Source organism: Mycteria americana, chromosome Z, assembly GCF_035582795.1.
Source record: "Mycteria americana isolate JAX WOST 10 ecotype Jacksonville Zoo and Gardens chromosome Z, USCA_MyAme_1.0, whole genome shotgun sequence".
Classification (NCBI taxonomy): domain Eukaryota; kingdom Metazoa; phylum Chordata; class Aves; order Ciconiiformes; family Ciconiidae; genus Mycteria; species Mycteria americana.
Genome location: NC_134396.1, coordinates 36824072 through 36845069, shown reverse-complemented (window position 1 = coordinate 36845069; position 20998 = coordinate 36824072). Strand labels below are relative to the sequence as shown.

The window sequence follows — 20998 nt, the reverse complement described above, 5'->3', positions numbered from 1 at the left end:
CGCGCGCGCTTTTAAGCCTCGCGAGAGCCCCGCCCCCCTGACGCCGGGCAGCGAGCGCAAGGCGGGGTTTTCGCAGACGCCATTTTCTCTTCCCACAGCCGAGGTCGATCTCGCTTTCCTTCGCCGCCCCCCGCTGCCTGCACCGCTTCCGTCGCGGCTCCCGCCGGGCAGGTAAGGAGACGAGCCGGCCGCGGCGCAGCGCGGGGCGGCGGCGCGGGGCGGGCGGCGCTGCCATCCTCCCGGCGGCCGGGCCTGTCTCGCCCTGGCCCTCACGGAGGGCGGGGCGCAGCGGGCGGCCGCCCCCCGCCCTGACGGGCAGCGGCCTTACCCAATGGGGAGGCGGCGGGGCCGATCGCCTGGTGGCGCTGGTGGCCGCGCGCGTTGGTGGTGGGGGCTGCTCCCCTTTCTCTTCTTACGCGCTGGGGCCGGCGGCGGGCGCAGGTACGCGCAGCCCGCGGCGAGACGCAGCCGGGATCGGCGAGGAGGGGGCGCTGCGCGCTGGGGGAGCGGGGGGGACCCGGGCCGGGCCGGGCCTTGCTGGGGCCAGCAGAGCTGCCGTCGTGCCCCGCTCGGCGCCGTTGTGTGACACAGCGATGCGGGAGGCCCGCGCCTCCCCTGTCGCGGGCCCCAGCCCCCGGCAGCCGCCACCGCCGCGCCCCGGTACTGCCGTGGGCTCCCGCAGGGACGGCGGGGGACTGGGATGAGCGCTGCGTGGTGAAGGAGGAGACGGGGGTGTCGCCGGCTCGGCTGATGCTGGGGGTAGCCCCTCAGCCGCCTGGGGGTGGCCCCTCAGCTGATGCTGCGGGTACCCCCTCAGGCGGCTGGCGGTACCCCCTCAGGCGGCTGGCGGTACCCCCTCAGGCGGCTGGCTGGGGCCCCGCCCGCCCCGAGGGGAAGGCGAGAAGGGTGGCCACTGTCCCTGCGGGCGGCCCTGGCCTGGTGGCCCAGCCAGCGTGGCTCCCGGAGGGGCGGTGCGGTGAAGGCCGGCAGCGCTAGCGGCTGCTCTTTGAGGGCGGGGAGGCGGCCGCCGCCGCCTTCCTGCGCCTGCCCTTGCTAACTCTGTGCCCGGGGCGAGTTGTCGGGAATTATGGCGGGCGGAGGGGAGGGCGCTCTCGGCCGCGGCCTGTGCGGAGGCGGCCGCGGGAGGCCGACTGGGGAGCGCCCCGCGTCGCGGCCCGCCGCTTTCGGGGGCGGTCGCGGCGGCGGCGGAGCCCCCTTGGCGGCGAGGCTGTCCCGCTCCGCCGGCTGCGCGGGGGCTCGGGCCGCCGGGCGCCTCCTTTGTGTCTCCCCGGGCAGAGGGGGGTAAATCTCCCTGCGACCGCGTGGTGGTGGTGGCTTTTCCGCTCCCGGCTCCGCCTAGCAGCGGGCAGGCGCCATTACAGCGGCCGCCATTTCTTCTGGTCCCCGCCGCCGGGGAGGTGAGGCCGGGGCGGCGGAGTTATGTAACGCCACCGCTCCCCCGCCCGGGAGCCAGCCAGGGCCGCCGAGGGAGAGAGGAGCGGGCGGGAGAGCGGAGCCGCTGCGCCCCGCAGGGACTGGGGCTGAGGCTCCGGCGTTCCCAGCTCTTGTTTTATGTCTCTGGTAGCTGGTACTGCCTGCCGCCTTTCGTGGCCGCTTTATCCTTTCGGTGTTTACAGAAACATGGCATTAGTCAATTTAATCCCGCGAACTCGATTTACCTGGCAGAGCGCGGTAACTGAGAGCACCTTACGTACACGCGGCTAGAGGAGGTTTGGCTGGGCGGGTAAATACACGGGAGCAGGGGAAACTAAGCCCTGGACAGTATATGACAGTTCAGTCCCCGCAGCCCTGAAATTCTTGGGGTGATTGGAAATAGCATAACCGGGGGCCGAAAGGGCTATTTAAACCGTGTAAAAATCTGCCCGGCCCTTCCCTACTCCTGCATAACAGCCTTTTGGCAACGTCTGGCTGAGATTTTGCCATTATTAAATCTGTGTGTGTCCGTTAGCTCACTTTAAGTGCTGGAAAGACCAGCGTGTGCTGGGAAGGCAGTGCCTGCTGTTAGCTTGTACAAGCAGGGCAACAATTACAAATTAACAGCTGGCTAAGAGTATGTTTAAAAAGTTAAATGCACCTCCTTTTTTTTTTTTTTTTTTCCCTTCATGGGTACCAGAATGAGTGGCCACCATTTGTTTAGGCAATGGAAATTACTAAAATATAAGGGGGAAATGTGTGATCGTTTCGCTATGCTATCTGTAGAAACACATTTTTGAAGAGAATAAGTTGCAAAATTATTTCTTTTGTCTGGGCTTCTCTCTAATGTGACTAGTATTCCGAGATCAACTTAACAAAAGCAGGTCACAAATAAGATACCTATTTCAGAAAATCATAGTGAAGTTCAGCTGCTTTTGAGGTTCTTGGTTGTGTGTGTGCAGAGGATTATGTGTAACTACAGAGGGTGGTATTTGTAAAAGATTTTTTTTTCCAGTGCGGCTAGAAGTTGTAATTTCTCTTTTGTTCATCTATTATACTTGAGTGGAAGGCCTGCTAAAATGCCTGCTAGTACATTGGTAGAGAATTTATAAAACTGATGCTGAGAATTACCATAATAGGACTTTTTTTAGTTTAAATTGTTTAGAACTAAACAGCAGGAGGGGATTGTTACGCAGTGTCCTTTAAAAAGTAAATCCAAGGCATGTATCATATAGCATGTTGAAAATGGGAGCTGGGTGTATGTTCACTTTAAGTAGCTGAAAATAATTTTTAGTAAATGTTGTTACTTAAAACTAGCACGTGCCCAAGAACTATAATTCAGACAGTAACTGTTTATCTGTAAGTTTACAGACATACCTTTTATCTCCTCTTAGTGATGTGTTTGGCCTGGGTACGCTTTCTCTTTTATAAAGAAAAACTTCGCAGCAAAAACTCAGGTCAAACCTCTGGTTTTTGGCCGTAGTGAGAATCGGAGCCGTAAGTGAGCAGAGTCATAACTGATATATGCTGTTTTCGTAGGCTCTTGAAGCAATAGGCTGTTGGATTTTGATCCCGCCCAGAATACTTGAGTTTTTCTCTGCAAGGATATATAATAGCGGTAAGTTCTAGAAGCAGGCATTTCTTTTTGCTTTTTCCCTTTAGCACGATGTACAGTTTGCCTTTTCACAAAATAGATGTGCCAGCTTTTTTATTCTTCAACAGGTTTTGCCTGCCCACCTAAGAAAAAAAAGTAATGGAGACTGAACAACAGGAAGAGACCTTTACCAACACAGAGACAAATGGTAAATTTTTTAAAGGACTGTTTCTCTTTAGAAAGAACCTCTTTAAATTTCAATGTTTCTAAATATTTTGTAATGCTTTAACTGTATCAAATGTTTGTATCACCAGTAGTTTTGCATTCTGCATTAAATCTTTTCATTTTTAGTTAGACTGTATCATTACACATGCTTTTGAAGTATAAATGCATTATCTTTCTGTTGGCATGTTTTAGACATGGGATAAATAGCTGAAAGTTATGACTAAGGATTTGAAAATATTTCATAGTTAAATATTCAGTACCTGTGTGGAGAGTGTGAATATGTAAGAATACTATCAGGCATATTCATTAATTGCATTTTATTAATTGCAGTTTTTACCTGCAATAAACTTATGTGAAATACCTCTAAAGAGCTTCATGAAAAACTTCTTGGGCATAATTAATGAGGAGGTTAGGGCATTAGTGTTGTTGATTCATGCCATTTTTTTCCAAACAGTAATCGAAGTGCTACTTTACTATTATTCCACCAGTATTTCAGTGTTAGACAAACTACATTTTAGCTTTTTGCCTGAAAGGTTTTTCCCAATTGTAAGTTATAAATAAATACTAAGTGGGTGGTGCTGTACTGCTTTGAACAGCATGTCATTAATTTCTCACTGGCTGTGTGCAACATTCTCATTTAAACCATAGTTCACAAATTTTAAGTGGATTTTCAGTAGTTAATCGATAAATAAGCTGTTGAAGTAAAGACCCATTTCCGTGCTATGGATGCTCAGAATAGCCGTCAGCAATTATGTTGGGCTAATAGGAAATAATGTGTTAAAAATACAGAGCATAAATTTGGTATGTGTTCATTTTATTACAACTTAGAAAGTTAAATAAATGTTTGTGTTTCCCCCCTATGGACCTCTCTACAGGCAAACGTCCTGCTGAAGATATGGAGGAAGAGCAGGCCTTCAAAAGATCTCGGAACACAGATGAGATGGTTGAATTACGCATCCTGCTTCAGAGCAAAGTATGCTTTTTCATTTTTAACTAGTTTCGCTTATAGCATTGCTCAAGACAGTGGTGACCAAGTGTGTGTTGGGATATATGTTTAGAAAGAATATGTGCTTCATTTAATACAAAATACCATATTAGGAATAATTTTAAGCGTGTGTGAATGGTAGTAAAAGCATATTGCGATGGAATTATCTTCAGTCGTTCTTTTAAAGGGTAAGTCCCTAAGGATCAATACAGTTATTTTTAAAAGATGTACTTGCTGAAAAAATAGAGCAATAGAAATTATAAGGCATTTTTACATTTGAGTGGAAGGTTGTTATTTTGAGGGGAATGACTGTGTATTAGTCTTTGGAAAGGAAGCAGTTTAGAAAATGACAGTTAGTGATTGTAAATTCAATATGAGAGGTAAGACAAGAACTTCCTTAGGATTTTGGTAACTCTCCCAAACATCTACTAAACTTGTTCAAATATATCAACAGGAAGAAATGTGGAAGTAATGCTTCAGGGATTGCAATGGTTTCGTTGACAAGTGTAAATAGTTACACTAAAGTTGCTATATATGAATTTCCTCTGGTGTTTCCAGAGGTTGTTACAGTTGTTCCAGTTGTTACAGATGATTTGTACTTTCTAAAGTATCTCAGTCTTTTGTGTTGGCATGGGGGAATGTTACCCTAACTCTGCGTGGCATTTCTGACCAATAGTCAAGTTACATGGGGTACCGCAGAATGTTCTGCATGCTGCTAGCATAATGTATGATCTGTGTAATAAAAGCAATACTTCTGCATGTAATCCTTCAAATAAATGGGTAAAAATACAGTTTTGCAATTACTCTTCTTGAGTATCTGCCAGTTTATTCCTGTTGATGCTAGAAACTTGAAGTTAGTGGCTGTTAACATGGCTTTAAACTTTTTCAGAATATACTGCTCTGAGAAGTCAGTTAAGTTACAGAGGTATAAACCAAAATTAGCACTTGAAATTAGCAAGAAATGTTTGGAGTGCAAAAGTGGAATTTGCAAATGTATTCCTTAAAAAAAAAAAAAGAGAGAAAAAAGTTGATAAATTAGGGAAATCATTGACCTACATTACATTCATGCTATAGTCTCTGAGATTGCTTTAACACAGGCGGAATTGCCTAGAAAATTCATTTGGAATTGAAATAATAGTTGCAAAACTGAATATCCTTCTCTTTCCTAAGTTCAGTGGTGAGAGCTGTTAGTCATTTTTTCCATAGAGAAAGTGTATCAGTTTGTTTCAATTTGATTTGAACCTTTCAAAAGCAGCCCCCACTTGTCCCCATCCCCCAGGCCAACAGGTTAATGCAAAAACTCAGTCTTGAGTTCAGAAACGTAGTCTGTGCTGTGTTGGCATAATGTAACTTCTGAAAACTATTTTCCAGAATGCTGGAGCAGTGATTGGAAAAGGTGGCAAAAATATTAAAGCACTTCGTACAGACGTGAGTATATATGAGTTTGAACTAATTTAACACCAATTCTTTCAGAGCACTACATCGAAAGCTTGATTGCGTGCATTTCTAGAAATGGGAGCAATTCAACTCTAGACATCGATAGTCTAGTTACAAGCCATTTTTAATGATTCTTAAGAGTAGATAACTTAGTTCTTCAATTTCAATTGTGATTAAAACCCAGCTTGACTTCTGCGGGAGGAGAGGTTTATATTAAACCTCTTCGCTTTTGAATAGGATTCCACTAAATTACACACTTCAAGTGAGTTAACATCCTAATTAGAAATATTGACAAAGCTTAAAACCCTTAATTGTACTATTTCCCATATGTGTGAATCAATTATAGTACTACTGAAACCATTGCAGGTGGCTGGCTTAACCCAGTGATAGAGGAGTTCTTTAACTTCCTTTAAAAAAGCAAACAAACAAAATGGTCCATCTGTTCTTTAACAGCTTGCACATGAAGCACAAAAGCATTAATGTTAAGGTTGCTTGATTTAAAATATGGGTATAGAACAGTAAAGGAACATTCTATTCTGTTACCTGGAAGCATTTTTAAATGGTCATGACTTACTTGCCTATTCACATTTTACAGTGGGTTGACTCTTGTGATTAGACACATGCTCAGTGTTAATGTTGTGTATTTATAAAACTTGGCAACGCTTCTTAAATTCCATTTGTTTACACTCCTGTACTTAACATCAGCTACAATTTCAACAGTTTTTCCAATCAAGACTCTGTTCAACACAAGATTTGGCGATGTATCATTACAAATCAGTTCCAACTAAGTTCATAAACTACCGCAACTAGAATTGAGGTTTAAGTTGAAATGGTCAGGAATCATACATATGCTCACTAACTTTGGCACCTAGTTGGTTTTTTTTTAGGGTGTTTTTTTGTGGTTTTTTTTTTTTTTTTTTTTTTTAAGCAAATCAGTATGTCACCGAAGTCCAGATAATTTAGATTGGTCTGGAAAACTAACTTTCCCAATTTGCCCACGGTTCTAGTAATATCGATCTTGACAGGTTTTGTGTCTACCCTCATGAGCCAGCCTGCTACTGAAACATCATATGTTAAAAGTAAAAAGTAGTTTAGTCAGATCAAGTGACTCATTTTTAAAGTCCATACTGTTAAGCCACAGTCGGTGTAGCAATCCGTTATTGTGTTAGTCTTCAGAACAACTTAAGCTTGTTTCATTAATTGAGAGTAATGAGTATAGTTTGTATTAAATTAAAATTTATTGCTTTTCCCCCTTTTCCCTCTCCTTGTTTTTTTGGCCATATATCTCCGTTGCCCATGTACTGGATCGACTTGCCCCTGCGTTGCCCACCATGACGTTGGCCCATCCGCCCCTGAACGCCCATGTGAAAACCCTGGTTGGCTATGCCCAAAAATGTGCTCGTTGCCAAACGGGTACCATACTTGACAACTTCCGATTGAATACCCATGCCCAATGCCAACATCCACGAACGCCAATGACCAATGCAGTACAATGCCAGTGTTTCAGTCCCAGACAGCAGTGGCCCCGAGCGGTATGTCCCAACAGTTTATGCCTCACTGCCTGATTAGAAAGAGAGAAATGTATTTTATTACCTGCCTTTGATATAATTAAATAGTATCCCCTTATAGACGGTGTATTGTTTTTTTTCAAGTTTTCTGTCTTATTTTCCCCATTAAGTCTTTTTGTCACTGAACTTTTACGTGAGTTGCCCACCCAAACAATCCACTAATTTTATTTCAATGGAAGGAGCACAGCTTCAAGTGTTGCATATTTGCTGCATTGTAAATCAAATTGTTTCAAAATAGTCTCTCGCTCTGTCTTTGTGGCCCACCTTGCTCCCCTCAACATTGCCTGTTCATAATTATTTCTGATGAAATGCTAACTCTGGTTCACTTTCCTTCACTTCTCATTTGTTTTGTCTTTTTTTTTGTCTTGCATTTGTATTTGTTTTCTTGGAGAGCCCATTAGTAATCTGATTTCTAACTGGTCTCATAACCTTACTCCAGATACAGTGTTCACCACTTGCATATCCCCACTTTTTCTATGAGAAGGTGTGCCAGTTTTACGAATGTAATAGCGAGGGTATCCTAAATTAGTGGTGGCGGGGAACACGAATATTCACTTCTACTTTCAGTTCTGCATCAATTTCTTGCCCACTTAATCTGAGCCCTTCCAAAAGCCCATTCTGTCTGTCTTTCTTTCTCTCTCTCTCTCTCTCTCTCTCTGCAAGGCCTACTTAATCTTAAACTTATCATGCATATATATTGGGCATAAACAAAGATGCATGTGTTGTAAATTGAGCAAAGAGGTTTACTTTAAATGGGGAATATTAATTGTAAGCTCTTCTGTAGTAAATCTTGTTAGCATTTTGTGTATGATGATGAAAAAAATTTACTTCTACTTTTCTTTTCCACCTTCTCCATATTGTCTGGCATTATGGCCTCCAACAGCATCTTGAGTATAAGTGCAGATATAGAGACAATTGGAGAAATCTTGAAGAAGATTATCCCTACTTTAGAAGAGGTATGTCTCTTAATGTTTGTTTCTTTTTAGAGCTAAAAGATTAGCTTTTGAAACTAGATGGTTCTAGATGGCTTGCTGCTCTCTAAATACAGCAAATTAGAAAATATAAAAAAAACCAAAATCCTTTTAAAGAAGGGTTATGGCTCTCAAACTACATGTTGGCATTTTTTTTGTGGAGGACAGAGTCAGTCACTATTTATTAAATTAACATTTCAAACAGCCTCCCCCCTTTCAAAATACTTGCCCCGTGACTTATTTCATCCCCATTTTGAAGTAGTTGTATTGTAACTTGTATCCTGCGTTGGCTTTATGAGTGTTGCACTGTTTGATATCTAGAAAGCTTTGCAATGTAATGTAATAAATAAGGAAAACTGATTTTACATCAGTTTATGTTGAGGTGAGGTGCTCAAATAGTTGCGATCCTATCAAAGGAAATAGAGGATTACAATCCAGCAGTAAATCAAGTCATACCATTGTGGTTGGAGAAGAACCGTAACAAAAACCCCAAATATTTTCAGTTTTTATGTGACACATATTTTATTCTTTTCCTTGTATGGATCTTTCTCTACAGTATCAACACTACAAAGGCAGCGACTTTGACTGCGAATTAAGACTTCTCATTCACCAGAGTTTGGCAGGAGGAATTATTGGTGTCAAGGGTGCTAAAATTAAAGAACTCAGAGAGGTACTTGTCTCCTGTTCTTCTGAGATTTGTTTTTTGTTCAATAAACAACTTAGTGGTTTGTGTTCCTAAGGGGCAAGTGAAAGTATCTTCTGTGCAGTAATTCCTTCAGAACATACTGCGTACATGACTTCGATGTTCTGAGATGGATCTGTGAGTTGCAACTTTCTTGCAAACTCTCAGAAGTACAGTCATTGTTGGTGATACAGCCTAGGACTTCTTGGAAAGCTTCTAAGCAATATTTGTGGTAGAGTAATGTTTTTAAAGAAAAGATTTTTATTATTAAAATGGCATTCATCGCTCCTTCTAGAATGAACTGCTGCATAGACTAGATTTATTCATGTGGTTGGACATGCAAAATGGTTAAGGGTGAATGCATCTCCACAAACTCTTACGATGATAATTCAATAGATGTCTGAATATGACTGTAAAAGGGCTTTATTTTTATAATTTTATTTTAATTCTCCCTCCTAGAAGACCATTGTTTTCCTTCAGTGAAGGAATGAGATTTTAAAAAGCTGATGGTCTCTGTGAACTTAAAACATGTCTGTTTTCTGTCCTTTCTTGGCATTGTGTCAGAGGCACTTTCAGGTCGATTCAGGTGTAAGCTGATACCTGTTTGCATGGGGTGAGAAAGGCAATATAACTACACATAACCCTAGCGACATCGCTGTCTTGCATCCAAAGCATGTTTTCTTGACATGTGAAGGTTAATACAACCTGTAAGCTCGCAATGGATATGTGGTCCTTTTGCTAGTATTTAATTAAATGATGGTGTAGACAAGACATAATTGAAAGAGGAGAAAATTGAACTTTTTTTCCTCTTCATACAAAACTATGTCAGCACAGATCTTAAAAAAAAAAAAAAAATGTGATCTTAAAATTAGATTTGTTGTGAGAACTCAGAAGCAAGCATGCACTTAAAATGGTGGGAATTTAATTGTCTTCTGGCTTGTTTCTTTAAAAACGTTTTAATGGGTTTATAAAGTTGTTTAAAATACTTATATTAGACAATCTTGGATTTTTTTTTTTTTTTCTTGAACAGAACACTCAGACCACCATTAAGCTCTTCCAAGAGTGTTGTCCTCATTCTACTGACAGAGTGGTTCTTATTGGTGGAAAACCTGATAGAGTCGTTGAATGTATCAAGATTATCTTGGATCTGATCTCTGAGGTAATGTTTATTAAATTTATTTTATTCTTTCATTGGCATTCATGAATGTTAGGGATCATTTGGATGAAAAACAGTATCTTTAAGTTCCTATTTTGAATTCAGTACCTCCTACTTTCCCAGTAACAAAGTGATTGACTGCTACCACCTTTTGAAACTATTTGCATTTTCTAGAATTGGGGTGCACCTTATGGGGGAAGGAAGCAGGTTTTGGTACTAGTGGGCCATTATTTATGCTTTATATATCATTAAGATGCAAAAATTGAAGAGGAAGGGAGTCAAAACTTATTTGCCACTGATAAGGAACAGCAGTTTTTCTATCACAGTTAAGTTCACAAGGAAACATATCACCATCTCCTCCTTCCTTACCAGCATTGTGAAATCAAGAACATGTTCCAAATGCACAAATTCATTTATACATTTAATATATTACTTTAATTAAATATGCCAATTGTAATAGTCCTAATTGGGTTGGGGGGGATTGTTTTTTTGTTTGTTTGTTTTAGTCTCCGATTAAAGGACGGGCCCAGCCTTATGATCCCAATTTCTATGATGAAACATATGACTATGGTGGCTTCACAATGATGTTTGATGATAGAAGAGGTCGTCCAGTAGGCTTTCCGATGCGTGGAAGAGGAGGTTTTGATCGAATGCCCCCTGGTCGTGGCGGACGACCTATGCCTCCATCGAGAAGAGATTATGATGATATGAGCCCTCGCAGAGGACCTCCACCACCTCCACCAGGTCGTGGTGGTAGAGGTGGCAGCAGAGCTCGTAATCTTCCTCTTCCTCCTCCACCACCCCCTCGTGGCGGGTGAGTTGTTGCATAAATGCATTATACAAAACTCACATTGTGTACAATCTCCTGAATCATGTTCATCTTCCCAGTGTTTTTTCCACGTGTCCATGTTGGTAGTGATTATGCAGGATTGAGTGTGTATTAGACCAGAGTCTTAAGTACTGAAAATACTGGAATTTAATTACTTGCTGCACTGTCGTAATCTACCAGGACTATAGTCAGTAGTTCTGAAACTTCTAAATCATTCAGTACTTGACTAGAGTAGTTTGAAAAGTTGTGTGAACCATGAAAGTGAAAATTTAACTTGGAATAGATAAACTAGTTTATAACGCAATTCACATGCTTTTGCTTTTTTCATTTTAGAGATCTTATGTCCTATGACCGAAGGGGAAGACCGGGAGACCGTTACGATGGCATGGTATGAGTTTTAAAATTTGCCTTGTTCTGTTTTGTAAGCACAGTTAGCATGCTGACTGTCTGAAGATACTGTTGCTGATCACATGCACTTAAGTGTGGGACGTGCATGGTTATGGATGATACAACCAAATGTGGATGATACAACCAAATGTGGATGATACAACCAAATGTGGATGATACAACCAAAATGGTTTGTTGAGACAAATGGTCCCTCCTGTGGAGGAATGTTTGGGGTGTAAGTGGTATCTGAGACACGATCTGTTTTTCTTCTGTCATCCCTGCCAAATGATCTGTATCAAAAATGATACAGAAAGTTTGACTGTGCTCTGCCCTGCAGGTTTTCTTGCACTGACCGTCTTTCAGATTTTTTTAATCAGGATGGCAGAAATAGGAATTGGTGGGTTTTTCAGATAAAGAAAACACATCAGAACAACGTTCTCTGAAATTCTTTGATTTATACAAGCATTCTTAACACTCATGTTGGAAAACATGAGTATAGATAGAATAATATGGCTTATAGAATAGTATCTATGAAGAGCTCTAGTTGATCTGGAAGGTGGTTGCTCTTTTGAATCAATTCTTGTCTCTTTGGTTTCTTTGTCCGCAAAAAATCCACTGTAATTCCAAATGTTTTGGAGCTAGGGCCACTGCTAAGTTGAATCCTAAATTAAATTAGGTACATTCAACCATATTAATGCTAATACTTGCTGAGGAAAAAAATCTCTTATAGTATATAGAAGCTTAAAAAAAGGCTTAAAGATATTCTTCCATGTTGTATTCTGAAATGCAACTATCCAGCAGTCATCTGCTGTTGTGCTAGATTCCTCTTTCCTGGGAGGAGAAATCGTGTGTGTGTCTGGGAGGTACATCTCTATAGTAACAATGTTATTTTCTCCTCTGGCTTTGTTTGGGACCTTCTTTAAGATGATAGGTGAGACAAGATATTTTTTTTCTTTTAAATTAATGGAAGAGAAAGGAGTGGAGAAGAGCTATGAAACGGGCTATCTAAATGGGCTTTACACATTTCCTTATTGGGAGTAAGAGTTACTGGAAGTACGTATTGCAAGAATGTCACATGCTTACTGGAAATATTAAAAGGAAAGATTTGCACACAGTTACAAAAAAAAAGTGTTACCCATGCTACTCTGCATGTTAAGAAATGGGAAGAATTGAGAAGTAGACCTCTGAGATACCTTATTTGTATTTACATGTTTTGAATGCTCAGTTTTTGTGTTCTTATATTTCCAGCTAGTCAAGCCAGTGCTAGAGTATATAAACTGAGCAGCCTGCCCTTCTTTGGGTATCTGGTTGAGCACAGTCTTCCTTAGCTTGACTCTTGGGCAGTAGTGTGTTCTATTTTTATTCCATTCCAGCTAGAATAGAAAATCCATTTTGACTTCTGTTTAGCCTGACTTTTGTCAGGTTGACCTTTGCTTTCTTGACATGAGTTTCTGCAAGTAAGTGGAGTAGTCTCTGTTAATTTTTTTTTCATTCCAAAAAGAAATTTTATTTCTTCACAGTGAAGCTGCTCATGGCTTTGGCTCATTAATGACCAAGTATCATAGCCTGGTTAAAGTAAGGACTGCTTTCCAACAAAGACTGTATTTAATTTCTAGTTTCAGTTAACCATGAGCCTGCTATCCTAAATTGTGTAAGCAGGTAGGAAGTCTTCACGTGGATTGTGAGGCTGGAGCTGGAAATGTCATGCCAGAAATGTAAGGTCTTCCTATGCTACCGTTCATTTCATATAGAAACCATTCTCTAGCAAAACATTTAAACTGGAGTAAACCAACGTCACTGTGGTTTGTGATCTAAGTAATGCATGGGAAAGGCCGTTCTCAGAGAGCAGAAGTGCTCTTTCACATAGATTCTGTTTTACATAGATGCAATAAAAGGCAAGAGTAGATGCTTTTCTCAGATGAACATCTCAAAAATCAGGGAAATGATGAATGTACAATTTTTTTTTTTTTTTCTTGGGAGTTCTCTTTTCCACTAAAGGCAGAAAGATTGAGTAGTTCAGGACCTTTAAAACTGGATGCTGAACTGTGAATTTCTGTAATTCCAGAGATACAACAGTATTGACAACCTTGTAAATGCTGAGATGAGAAAAACCCATTTTGATTTTAAAAGATAGGTTAATTCCCCTTGCCCATGCAGAGTCACCCACTTAAGATACCTGTGTGTTAGCCTAGCTTACAGTTGTAGTTTAATTATGCACTGCTGTTGAAAGAGATCATTTGGTTTATAATCTCTGTTCTGAAGCTACACAGACTTGTATTGTTTCTGTGTTAACAGAGCTATATATTTCAGTGTGTATTCCAAATCAAATGCCTGTGGACCATAAGGGCTATTCTGACAGCTGAAAAAACCTGAATGTATTTCCAGTATTTCTTTTTTAACACCCTCATCCTCAGAGGTGTTTCAGATACATAAATGCACACAGATACCAGTGGGAGGGGTGGAAAATAAAGTGGACAAGCATATGAAGTCATTTTATCCCCTCACTTCTTTTTTAATTAACTGATCAGGTACTAAAATTTTCAAAGTAATAAATTTTTTAAAATCTGAGTTAATAGAGACTTAAATCAGAATGTCTTCTGTTACGTGGACTGTCTCTTCAGACTTCTGTGAGTGTCTTAAGATTTCTAATATGCTTTTGCTCCTTCAAATGCATCCTAGTTCTTGATCTTTTTTTTTTTTAACTTCTATATGTATGTGTACATACATACATATAGTCTTGACATACAAACACTTGAATAAAGGCTCATACACTTAAAAAAATACAAAATGTTCTTCATGTTTAAGAGATGTGACATGAACAAGTATGTAAAAAACCAGTAAAGGAAGAATATATGACAACGCTTCTATTTATCCATGCAGATGCTGGAAGAAAGTAACAAAATTTCACTCTCCTAGGTCACTCTATTAAAAAACAGAGAAAATTATAATAAAGAATTTGACATCTGTTAGGAGTGCATGCATTTTCTTTCATTAGATGTAAAAGTTAAGCTCTTTGCCTTATCTAGTCAGTGTGTCATCTGGTTTCTGTTCTAGCACCAGTAGTCACTAGCACAAATGAGTCTGTTACGTACATTAAGATACCCTGTTTGAGAAGCTGGTTTTAGAGTGCACAAATGAACGTCAATTGCTGAAATTGTAGAATTCTGAAATAAATGCTATATATCACATGTTTTAAAAACATAATTAAATTTCTAATATAGTTAGGCAGCAGTACATTGTTAGCCTAGCAATTGGCTATAAGGGATATGGAAATGAATTGGCAGAACATGAGAAGCAGTGTCCTTCCTGCTTGACCTGCTGTTGGCATAGAGATAATCACTGACAGTTACTTGCTTCAATCTTATTAAACCTTCATCTTCTAATGCATGGCAGAAATAAAAGATTTTGATACATAATAGCACTTGAAGGTGTTCTAAAAGGGGAGGGGAAAAAAAGCTTGTTCAAGCTTTGCTCTGCCATTAGCTGTCTGACCTTTTTTGTTAGAGGAAAAATCTGTTTACGCCACAGAAAGAGGGGGAAAAAGTGAGTGTGACCACTTACAGTTCCCTCAAAGTGAAATTAAAAGGGAACAAGTCTTGAAAGTGGTCTAAATCACATACTTGTAAGTCCTTGTTGTAGTATAGATGTTTCTCTGTACCAGTATGTATTGTATTTGCTTGCCAAGTTACCTGTAAGTGTGCATGACATGGACTTAATTTAGATGTCTTTCCTGTTTTCCTCCTGTTACGTTATGTCTGGAAGATGATGCAGTGCCATGTGGATGCCTGTGATGACATGCAGCCACCAGAGTTGGTGAGTGTGCTCAACCTGTTTTTGAAAACTGCTTTATTGAACAGGTTAAGTGATAACAGGAATTTCTTGATCTTGAGTGTAGTCAGTGGCAACTTGCACCTATTGAAAATCATAAAGCTGTCCAACTCAGAATTTACTGGCAGTTTGTCATAACAGCGTGTCCTGTGCAGGCAGGTAACATTAATAGAATTGTGGAAGTATGCAGCAGCACAGCCAAAAGAGAGGAGCTTTTCTGTACCTCTTTTTCCCTCTCTTACACCCCATTTTCATGTTGTCAGTAGTAACTTTCTCGGTAAGTGATGCACTGTAGATGCACACATTTAGCATATATATTTTGTATTAACTTCGTAATGTTGTGTTTTCCCATGAGTTTCAAACAGCAAATACTAAAAGTAGCTTCTTATATTTGTGGATAAACTATTATGCTTTACTTTTTGACGTATTTGAAAATACACCATTTGATTGGATAGGTTTTGGAAGGGAAATTGCGGGGTTTATCAGGTGTTCATGCTGTCTAGAAGATGGCAAAGTGCTGCCAAATACTAAACGACAGTTCTTAGCTTACATAAACATGGCAAATGCCATTGCTTAACTCATCTGCTTTCAAGTGCATTTGCTGTCCTGTAGTTTGGGGAGGCAGAAATGATCAAGGAAAGGATTATTCTTTAAAACAGATGAGCCCAAAAAGGGATCCTGTGGCAAATATCCACAGGAATATGTCTGTGTGTATGCAGTATGCTGCTGTGATCAGCCTCTGAATTAAGTCTTAAGCAGAGTCCTTCATTCTTTTGTATTTTGGACTCCACTACAAGCTCTATTATGTTGTATTACAATCTGTATTGCTAAGTAATGTGATAACAAAATATGGGTTGCTTAGAGACAGAGGATAAGCTCAGCTCTTTGGTCTGAGTAGCTTCCATTTTGATCTTCTAAAAGGTAGCAGGTAAATACTATTTTGAGAAAAGTTGTGTTACAACTTCTGCAAACAAGTAGTTGTGGTTGGGTGAACTTAGCTGGCTGCCAGGTGCCCACCCAACTGCTCTCTCACTCCCCCTCCTCAGCAGGATGAGGGGAGAAGGTGAGATGGAAAAGCTTGTGGCTCAAGATAAAGACGGAGAGATCACTCACTAATTATGATCATGGGCAAAACAGAGTCAACTTGGAGAAGATTGCACCAAGTTGCATTGCACCAAAAAAGCACCAAGCGCCCCAGCACGCACCCCCAGTTCACACGCTCTGCCCCACATCAACCAGTACAGACCATTATGGACCAGTACAGACCATTATGGACCAGTATGTACCAGTATAATGTAATAAAAAGCACCAAGCGCCCCAGCACGCACCCCCAGTTCATACGCTCTGCCCCACATCAACCAGTTTAAACCAGTTTAAATACACCAGTACAGACCATTATGGACCAGTATGTACCAGTATAACATAATAAAAAGCAGCACGCACCCCCAGTTCACACGCTCTGCCCCACATCAACCAGTTTAAACCAGTATACACCAGTACAGACCATTATGGACCAGTATGTACCAGTACAAGGTAATAAAAAGCACCAAGCGCCCCAGCATGCGCCCCCAGTCCACACGCTCTGCCCCACGTCAACCAGTATAAACCAGTTTAAACCAGTATAGACCACTATGGACCAGTACAGACCATTATGGACCAGTATAAGGTAATAAAAAGCACTACGCACCCCAGCATGCGCCCCTAGTTCACACACTCTGCCCAGTGTCAACCAGTATAAACCAGTTTGGACCAGTAAAAACCAGTATAGGCCACTATGGAATACTATGGACCAGTTTTATTGCTACTTAAAAAGAGAGTAGCATGGTGAGACACAAAGAGGAAAACTAAAAACACCTTTCCCTACCCATCACTTCTTCCCAGGCTCAACTTCACTCCTTCATTCCTTACTCTATTTCCTCCGCCATGAGTGCTGCAGGGGGAATGGGGAATGGGGAATGGCAGGTTGCGGTCAGTTCATCACACTTTGTCTCCATTCCTTCCTCCTCACACTGTTCCCCAGCTCCAGTGTGGGGTCCTTCCCATGGGACACAATCATTCAGAAACTGCTCAAATGTGGGTGTTTCTGATGGAGCGCAGTTCTTCAAGAATTGTTCCAGCCCGCGTCCTCTTCATGGGGTACAGTCCTTCAGGAACAGACTGCTCCAGTGTGGGTCCCCCACAGGTCCTGCCAGGTGCTTGCACCTGTGTGGGCTCTCCACAGGCTGCAGATTCCTTCAGGGGTGCGTCTGCCTGCTCCCAGCGTAGGATCCTCCACGAGCTGCAGTGTAGCTATATGTTCCAGTGTAGTTCTCTCCATGGGCTGCAGGAGATTCTCTGTTCCAGCACCTGGAACACCTCTTCCCCCTCCTTCACTATGGTGTCTGCAGGGTTGTTTCTCTCACATTTTTCCCCCTTGCTCATCTCTCACAACCAGTGCACACTGGTGTTTTTTACTCTTTCTTAAATGTTATCACGGAGGTGCCACCAGCTTCGCTGATGGTCTCAGCTTTAGGCAGCAGTGGGTCCATTTTGGTGTTGGCTAGAACTGACTGGCTTTATCTGGTACAGGGGCAGCCCCCACCTCTTCTCCCAGAGGCCACCCCAGCAGTCTCCCAAAAGTTGAATTCTGGAGAACAGTGCATATTTATTCTCTACTTCTATAGGAAGATATAAAAATGGGGTCTTGTGCACTTAGAAGGCATTAGATGAAATGAAGCACTTCATGTCAACTACCAGTCTACAAATCCTAAAAATAAAAAGAGACCAGGAGTGCTCGTCACAGTGATTTGGATTTAGTACATGGTGGTTTTAGCAGAACAGAAGTAACTCATGTCATGATTATCTGTTCTAAGATACAAAGGATTGTAGCATAGTCTGAATTGAGAGACAAGTTACAGAGCTATTCTTAAGAGCTTTGTTTTTTTTCCTGAAGATGTAGATGAAGTAGGAGGATTGACGGTCACTGGGTAAACTTTTTGTCCCAAAACTGAAGACTGGAGTCTCTCCTGAGCTGTATTGGTAGCATTAATAAGGCTGTACTCCAATCTTTTCATTTGAATGTTAGTTTAGTCCAAGGGTCAAGAGTAGGTCAGCATCAAGAGCTGTCTACCAGCAGCTGAATTAGTGAGACTGCTTGGTAAACTGGTATAGCTGGATCCTTTATGTCATTTTACGCCTTACTCCTAGAGGCTTTGACAGGGCAGGATAAGAGGTTGATGAGATTTCCCCCACCCACCCCTTTTGTTTCTGGTCTGCCCTCTGTGCCTCAGTATGCCTTTAATGGCTCAACACTGTTGTATTTATAGTAAGGTTGGGGGTTGAGATTTTTGTATAAAATAGGCTCAAAGTTAACAACATGATACTTAAGATGAAAATACATTAATGAAGCATGGCTCTTCACTATTTAAGGGTTTTTTCTCTTTCTCTTACAGTTTGAGGGTGGCTCTGGATATGGTAAGTGTTTATTAGAACCTTTACATGTACTTCATTATGTTGTTATTAAAGAGCTTGATGCATACGTTTAAATCAGACTATTCTTATGCAGGGGGGCGTGGTTCATACGGAGATCTTGGTGGACCCATCATCACAACACAAGTAACGATTCCCAAAGACGTAAGTAAAGTTGACTTGATTTCAACTTGTGTTTTCTCTTAAAAAAAAAAGAAAAGAAAAGAAAAAAAGAAGTCACAGCCTTTTCTCATACTATATAAGTAAATCGGAAGTATTTAGGGTGCTTGATAAGTACTTTAATGTTTTTAGAACAAGTGTTTCTAAATCACCAAAAGTCTATTCTTCAGGTGTTTGGTTTGTGTCTTTACTTTAAAGACACACTAAACAATTTCATTGTTAATATTCAGTAATAGAGATGGTCTGTGTAACTTGTTTTTTGCAAATGAGCAACTGGTTCTCCCAGTTTTATCCCACCTGTGGTATACAATTAATATTGCAGGGAGATGTTTTGAGGCTGTAAAGAAGTAAGCTTCCATTGCAACTCTTTAAAAGGGAACTTAGGGAAGCTACTGAAACACTGTTGTGATCTTTGTAACTGTTTTTAGAGGGAAAGTTGTATCAGGAAATGAATGTTTGCTTTCTCCCCTAGTTGGCAGGATCTATTATTGGAAAGGGAGGCCAGAGAATCAAACAAATACGTCATGAGTCAGGAGCTTCGATCAAAATTGATGAACCATTAGAAGGCTCAGAAGATCGGATAATAACTATTACGGGAACACAGGACCAGATACAAAATGCACAGTATTTACTGCAGAACAGGCAAGTTAAAGTTTAATGTTGTCCCTACTGTCAATTTTAAACTGACTTGTACATTCTAAAGCTGCTCTTCTCTGTGATAGAGTTTTAGAAGGCAGGTTTTAAGTTAACTATTTGAACCTAACTTCTCCAGTGGTAGTTCTGCCTTGATTCTCTTCTGTTCTCCATTCTATCTAATTAAAATGAAGACACCCTCAAAACTAATGTTGCTGGAAGACGCCTTAACCAAGCAGTCCTCTCATTTCTCTGGTGAAAAGTGCTGCAAAAAACCTACTTGTAATAAATTACATAGAGCCTGTAGAAAATATAGAAGATTTCAGTGGATGTTGGTCTAGTTCTGTGTGGAAGACTAGTGATTTTGTTGTTTTTAGATAACTAAATTGACAACAAATCACAGTCTGCCATATGGCACAGATCATGCCTCTACAGGACAAGTTGATATCGATTTGGTGCTGTTATGCAGCATTTCACACCTTGCTGACATTACTTTGTCGTTTCTGCCAAATATTAACAGCTTCAGATTTAATTTGCTTAGTTTTGCTTCATTAACATGTTGGCTGCCATAGCAGATTTTAATGTTTTCACTTGAATGTTTCGCCTTAAGTTACTAATATTTACATGTGCCTAAAATATATTAATACACCTATAGTTACTAGCCATTAGTCTTTTAAAATTATTTACTTTAAAATGTATTAGGAATTTGTAATGTAATCTGCTCTAAGAATGTCATTGTGAATGTTGATGCAAGATGTATGGTCCATCATTCTAATACATGCTTTTTTCTTTTTCTTTTATAGTGTGAAGCAGTATGCAGATGTTGAAGGATTCTAATGCAAGATTATTTTTTCTTTTTTATAGTGTGAAGCAGTATTCTGGAAAGTTTTTCTAAGACTAGTGAAGAACTGAAGGAGTCCTGCACCCTTTTTTTTTTAATCTGCTTCTGTTTAAAAAGCCAACATTCCTCTGCTTCATAGGTGTTCTGCATTTGAGGTGTAGTGGAATCTTTGCTGTCCACCAGATGTAATGTTTTAGTTCCTTACAAATACGTGGGGGGAGGGAAAGGGCGCACAAGACTAACATTGAAATTTTGAAGCAGCAGCAGAGAGAGTGAATTTTATTTTTGTTCACTGTTGGTGGTAAATTGTAATGTTTTTCTGTAATTGTTGTGAACACTCTGCTTTATGTACACTGTATTTTTTTTTGTAAGGGGGGAGAATACTGGTAGTCCATATGTCCCTGGTATCCTTTGAGAGCAGTGTGCAGAATGTAATGCTCTTTTGTAAGAAACATTTTACGATTTTTAAATAAATTTAGTGAACCTATTCTTGGTCGTCATTTTTCTTCAGATACACATAAGGTAATAGCTAAAATGGATACAGCCTTTTTTTCTTTTCCCCACAAGAAAATGCATAAATGAAAGTTGCCGTTAAGCTTGCTCTTCTGCTTCTGTGATATAGATGGAGTTATATGGGGTTTTTTGACAAATTAAAGAAACCATGTGAAAAAAAATGACTCTGCTTTGCTGTTTGGGAAAAAAATGCAAAAATATTAATGCAAATGTTGTGTAAAACTTGACATTTTTGCAAGTGTTTGGCCCTCTCCGCAGTACATATATATATTGGTGACAGTATATAAA

The 20998-nt window shown here is 40.8% G+C and overlaps 1 protein-coding gene across 9 annotated transcripts; it reads left to right on the top strand.

Annotated features, from left to right (window-relative positions):
* Positions 1 to 35: 35 nt before the first annotated feature.
* HNRNPK (heterogeneous nuclear ribonucleoprotein K) lies at positions 36 to 20684 on the top strand. 9 transcript variants are annotated; one of them, XM_075488227.1, is made up of 16 exons: positions 42 to 171; positions 2974 to 3052; positions 3157 to 3236; positions 4129 to 4226; positions 5610 to 5666; positions 7164 to 7207; positions 8127 to 8199; positions 8771 to 8884; positions 9927 to 10055; positions 10559 to 10866; positions 11215 to 11269; positions 15031 to 15081; positions 18528 to 18549; positions 18626 to 18708; positions 19196 to 19365; positions 20221 to 20684. In XM_075488227.1, the coding sequence occupies exons 3-16, from the start codon at positions 3188 to 3190 to the stop codon at positions 20249 to 20251; spliced, it is 1284 nt and encodes a 427-aa protein (XP_075344342.1). In that variant the 5' UTR covers positions 42 to 171; positions 2974 to 3052; positions 3157 to 3187; the 3' UTR covers positions 20252 to 20684. The 9 variants fall into 9 exon arrangements, with proteins under 9 accessions (XP_075344340.1, XP_075344335.1, XP_075344342.1 ...); XM_075488224.1 differs by having other exon boundaries at positions 20160 to 20684; XM_075488222.1 differs by having other exon boundaries at positions 4117 to 4226.
* Positions 20685 to 20998: the final 314 nt, after the last annotated feature.

Coding starts and splice junctions, on each gene's coding strand:
- HNRNPK (XM_075488220.1), top strand. CDS start 3,188: ATGGAGACTGAACAACAGGAAGAGACCTTTACCAACACAGAGACAAAT. Junction 7,208..8,126: donor GACAGCAGTGGCCCCGAGCG/GTATGTCCCAAC, acceptor GGCCTCCAACAG/CATCTTGAGTATAAGTGCAG. Junction 10,867..11,214: donor CCACCACCCCCTCGTGGCGG/GTGAGTTGTTGC, acceptor TTTTCATTTTAG/AGATCTTATGTCCTATGACC.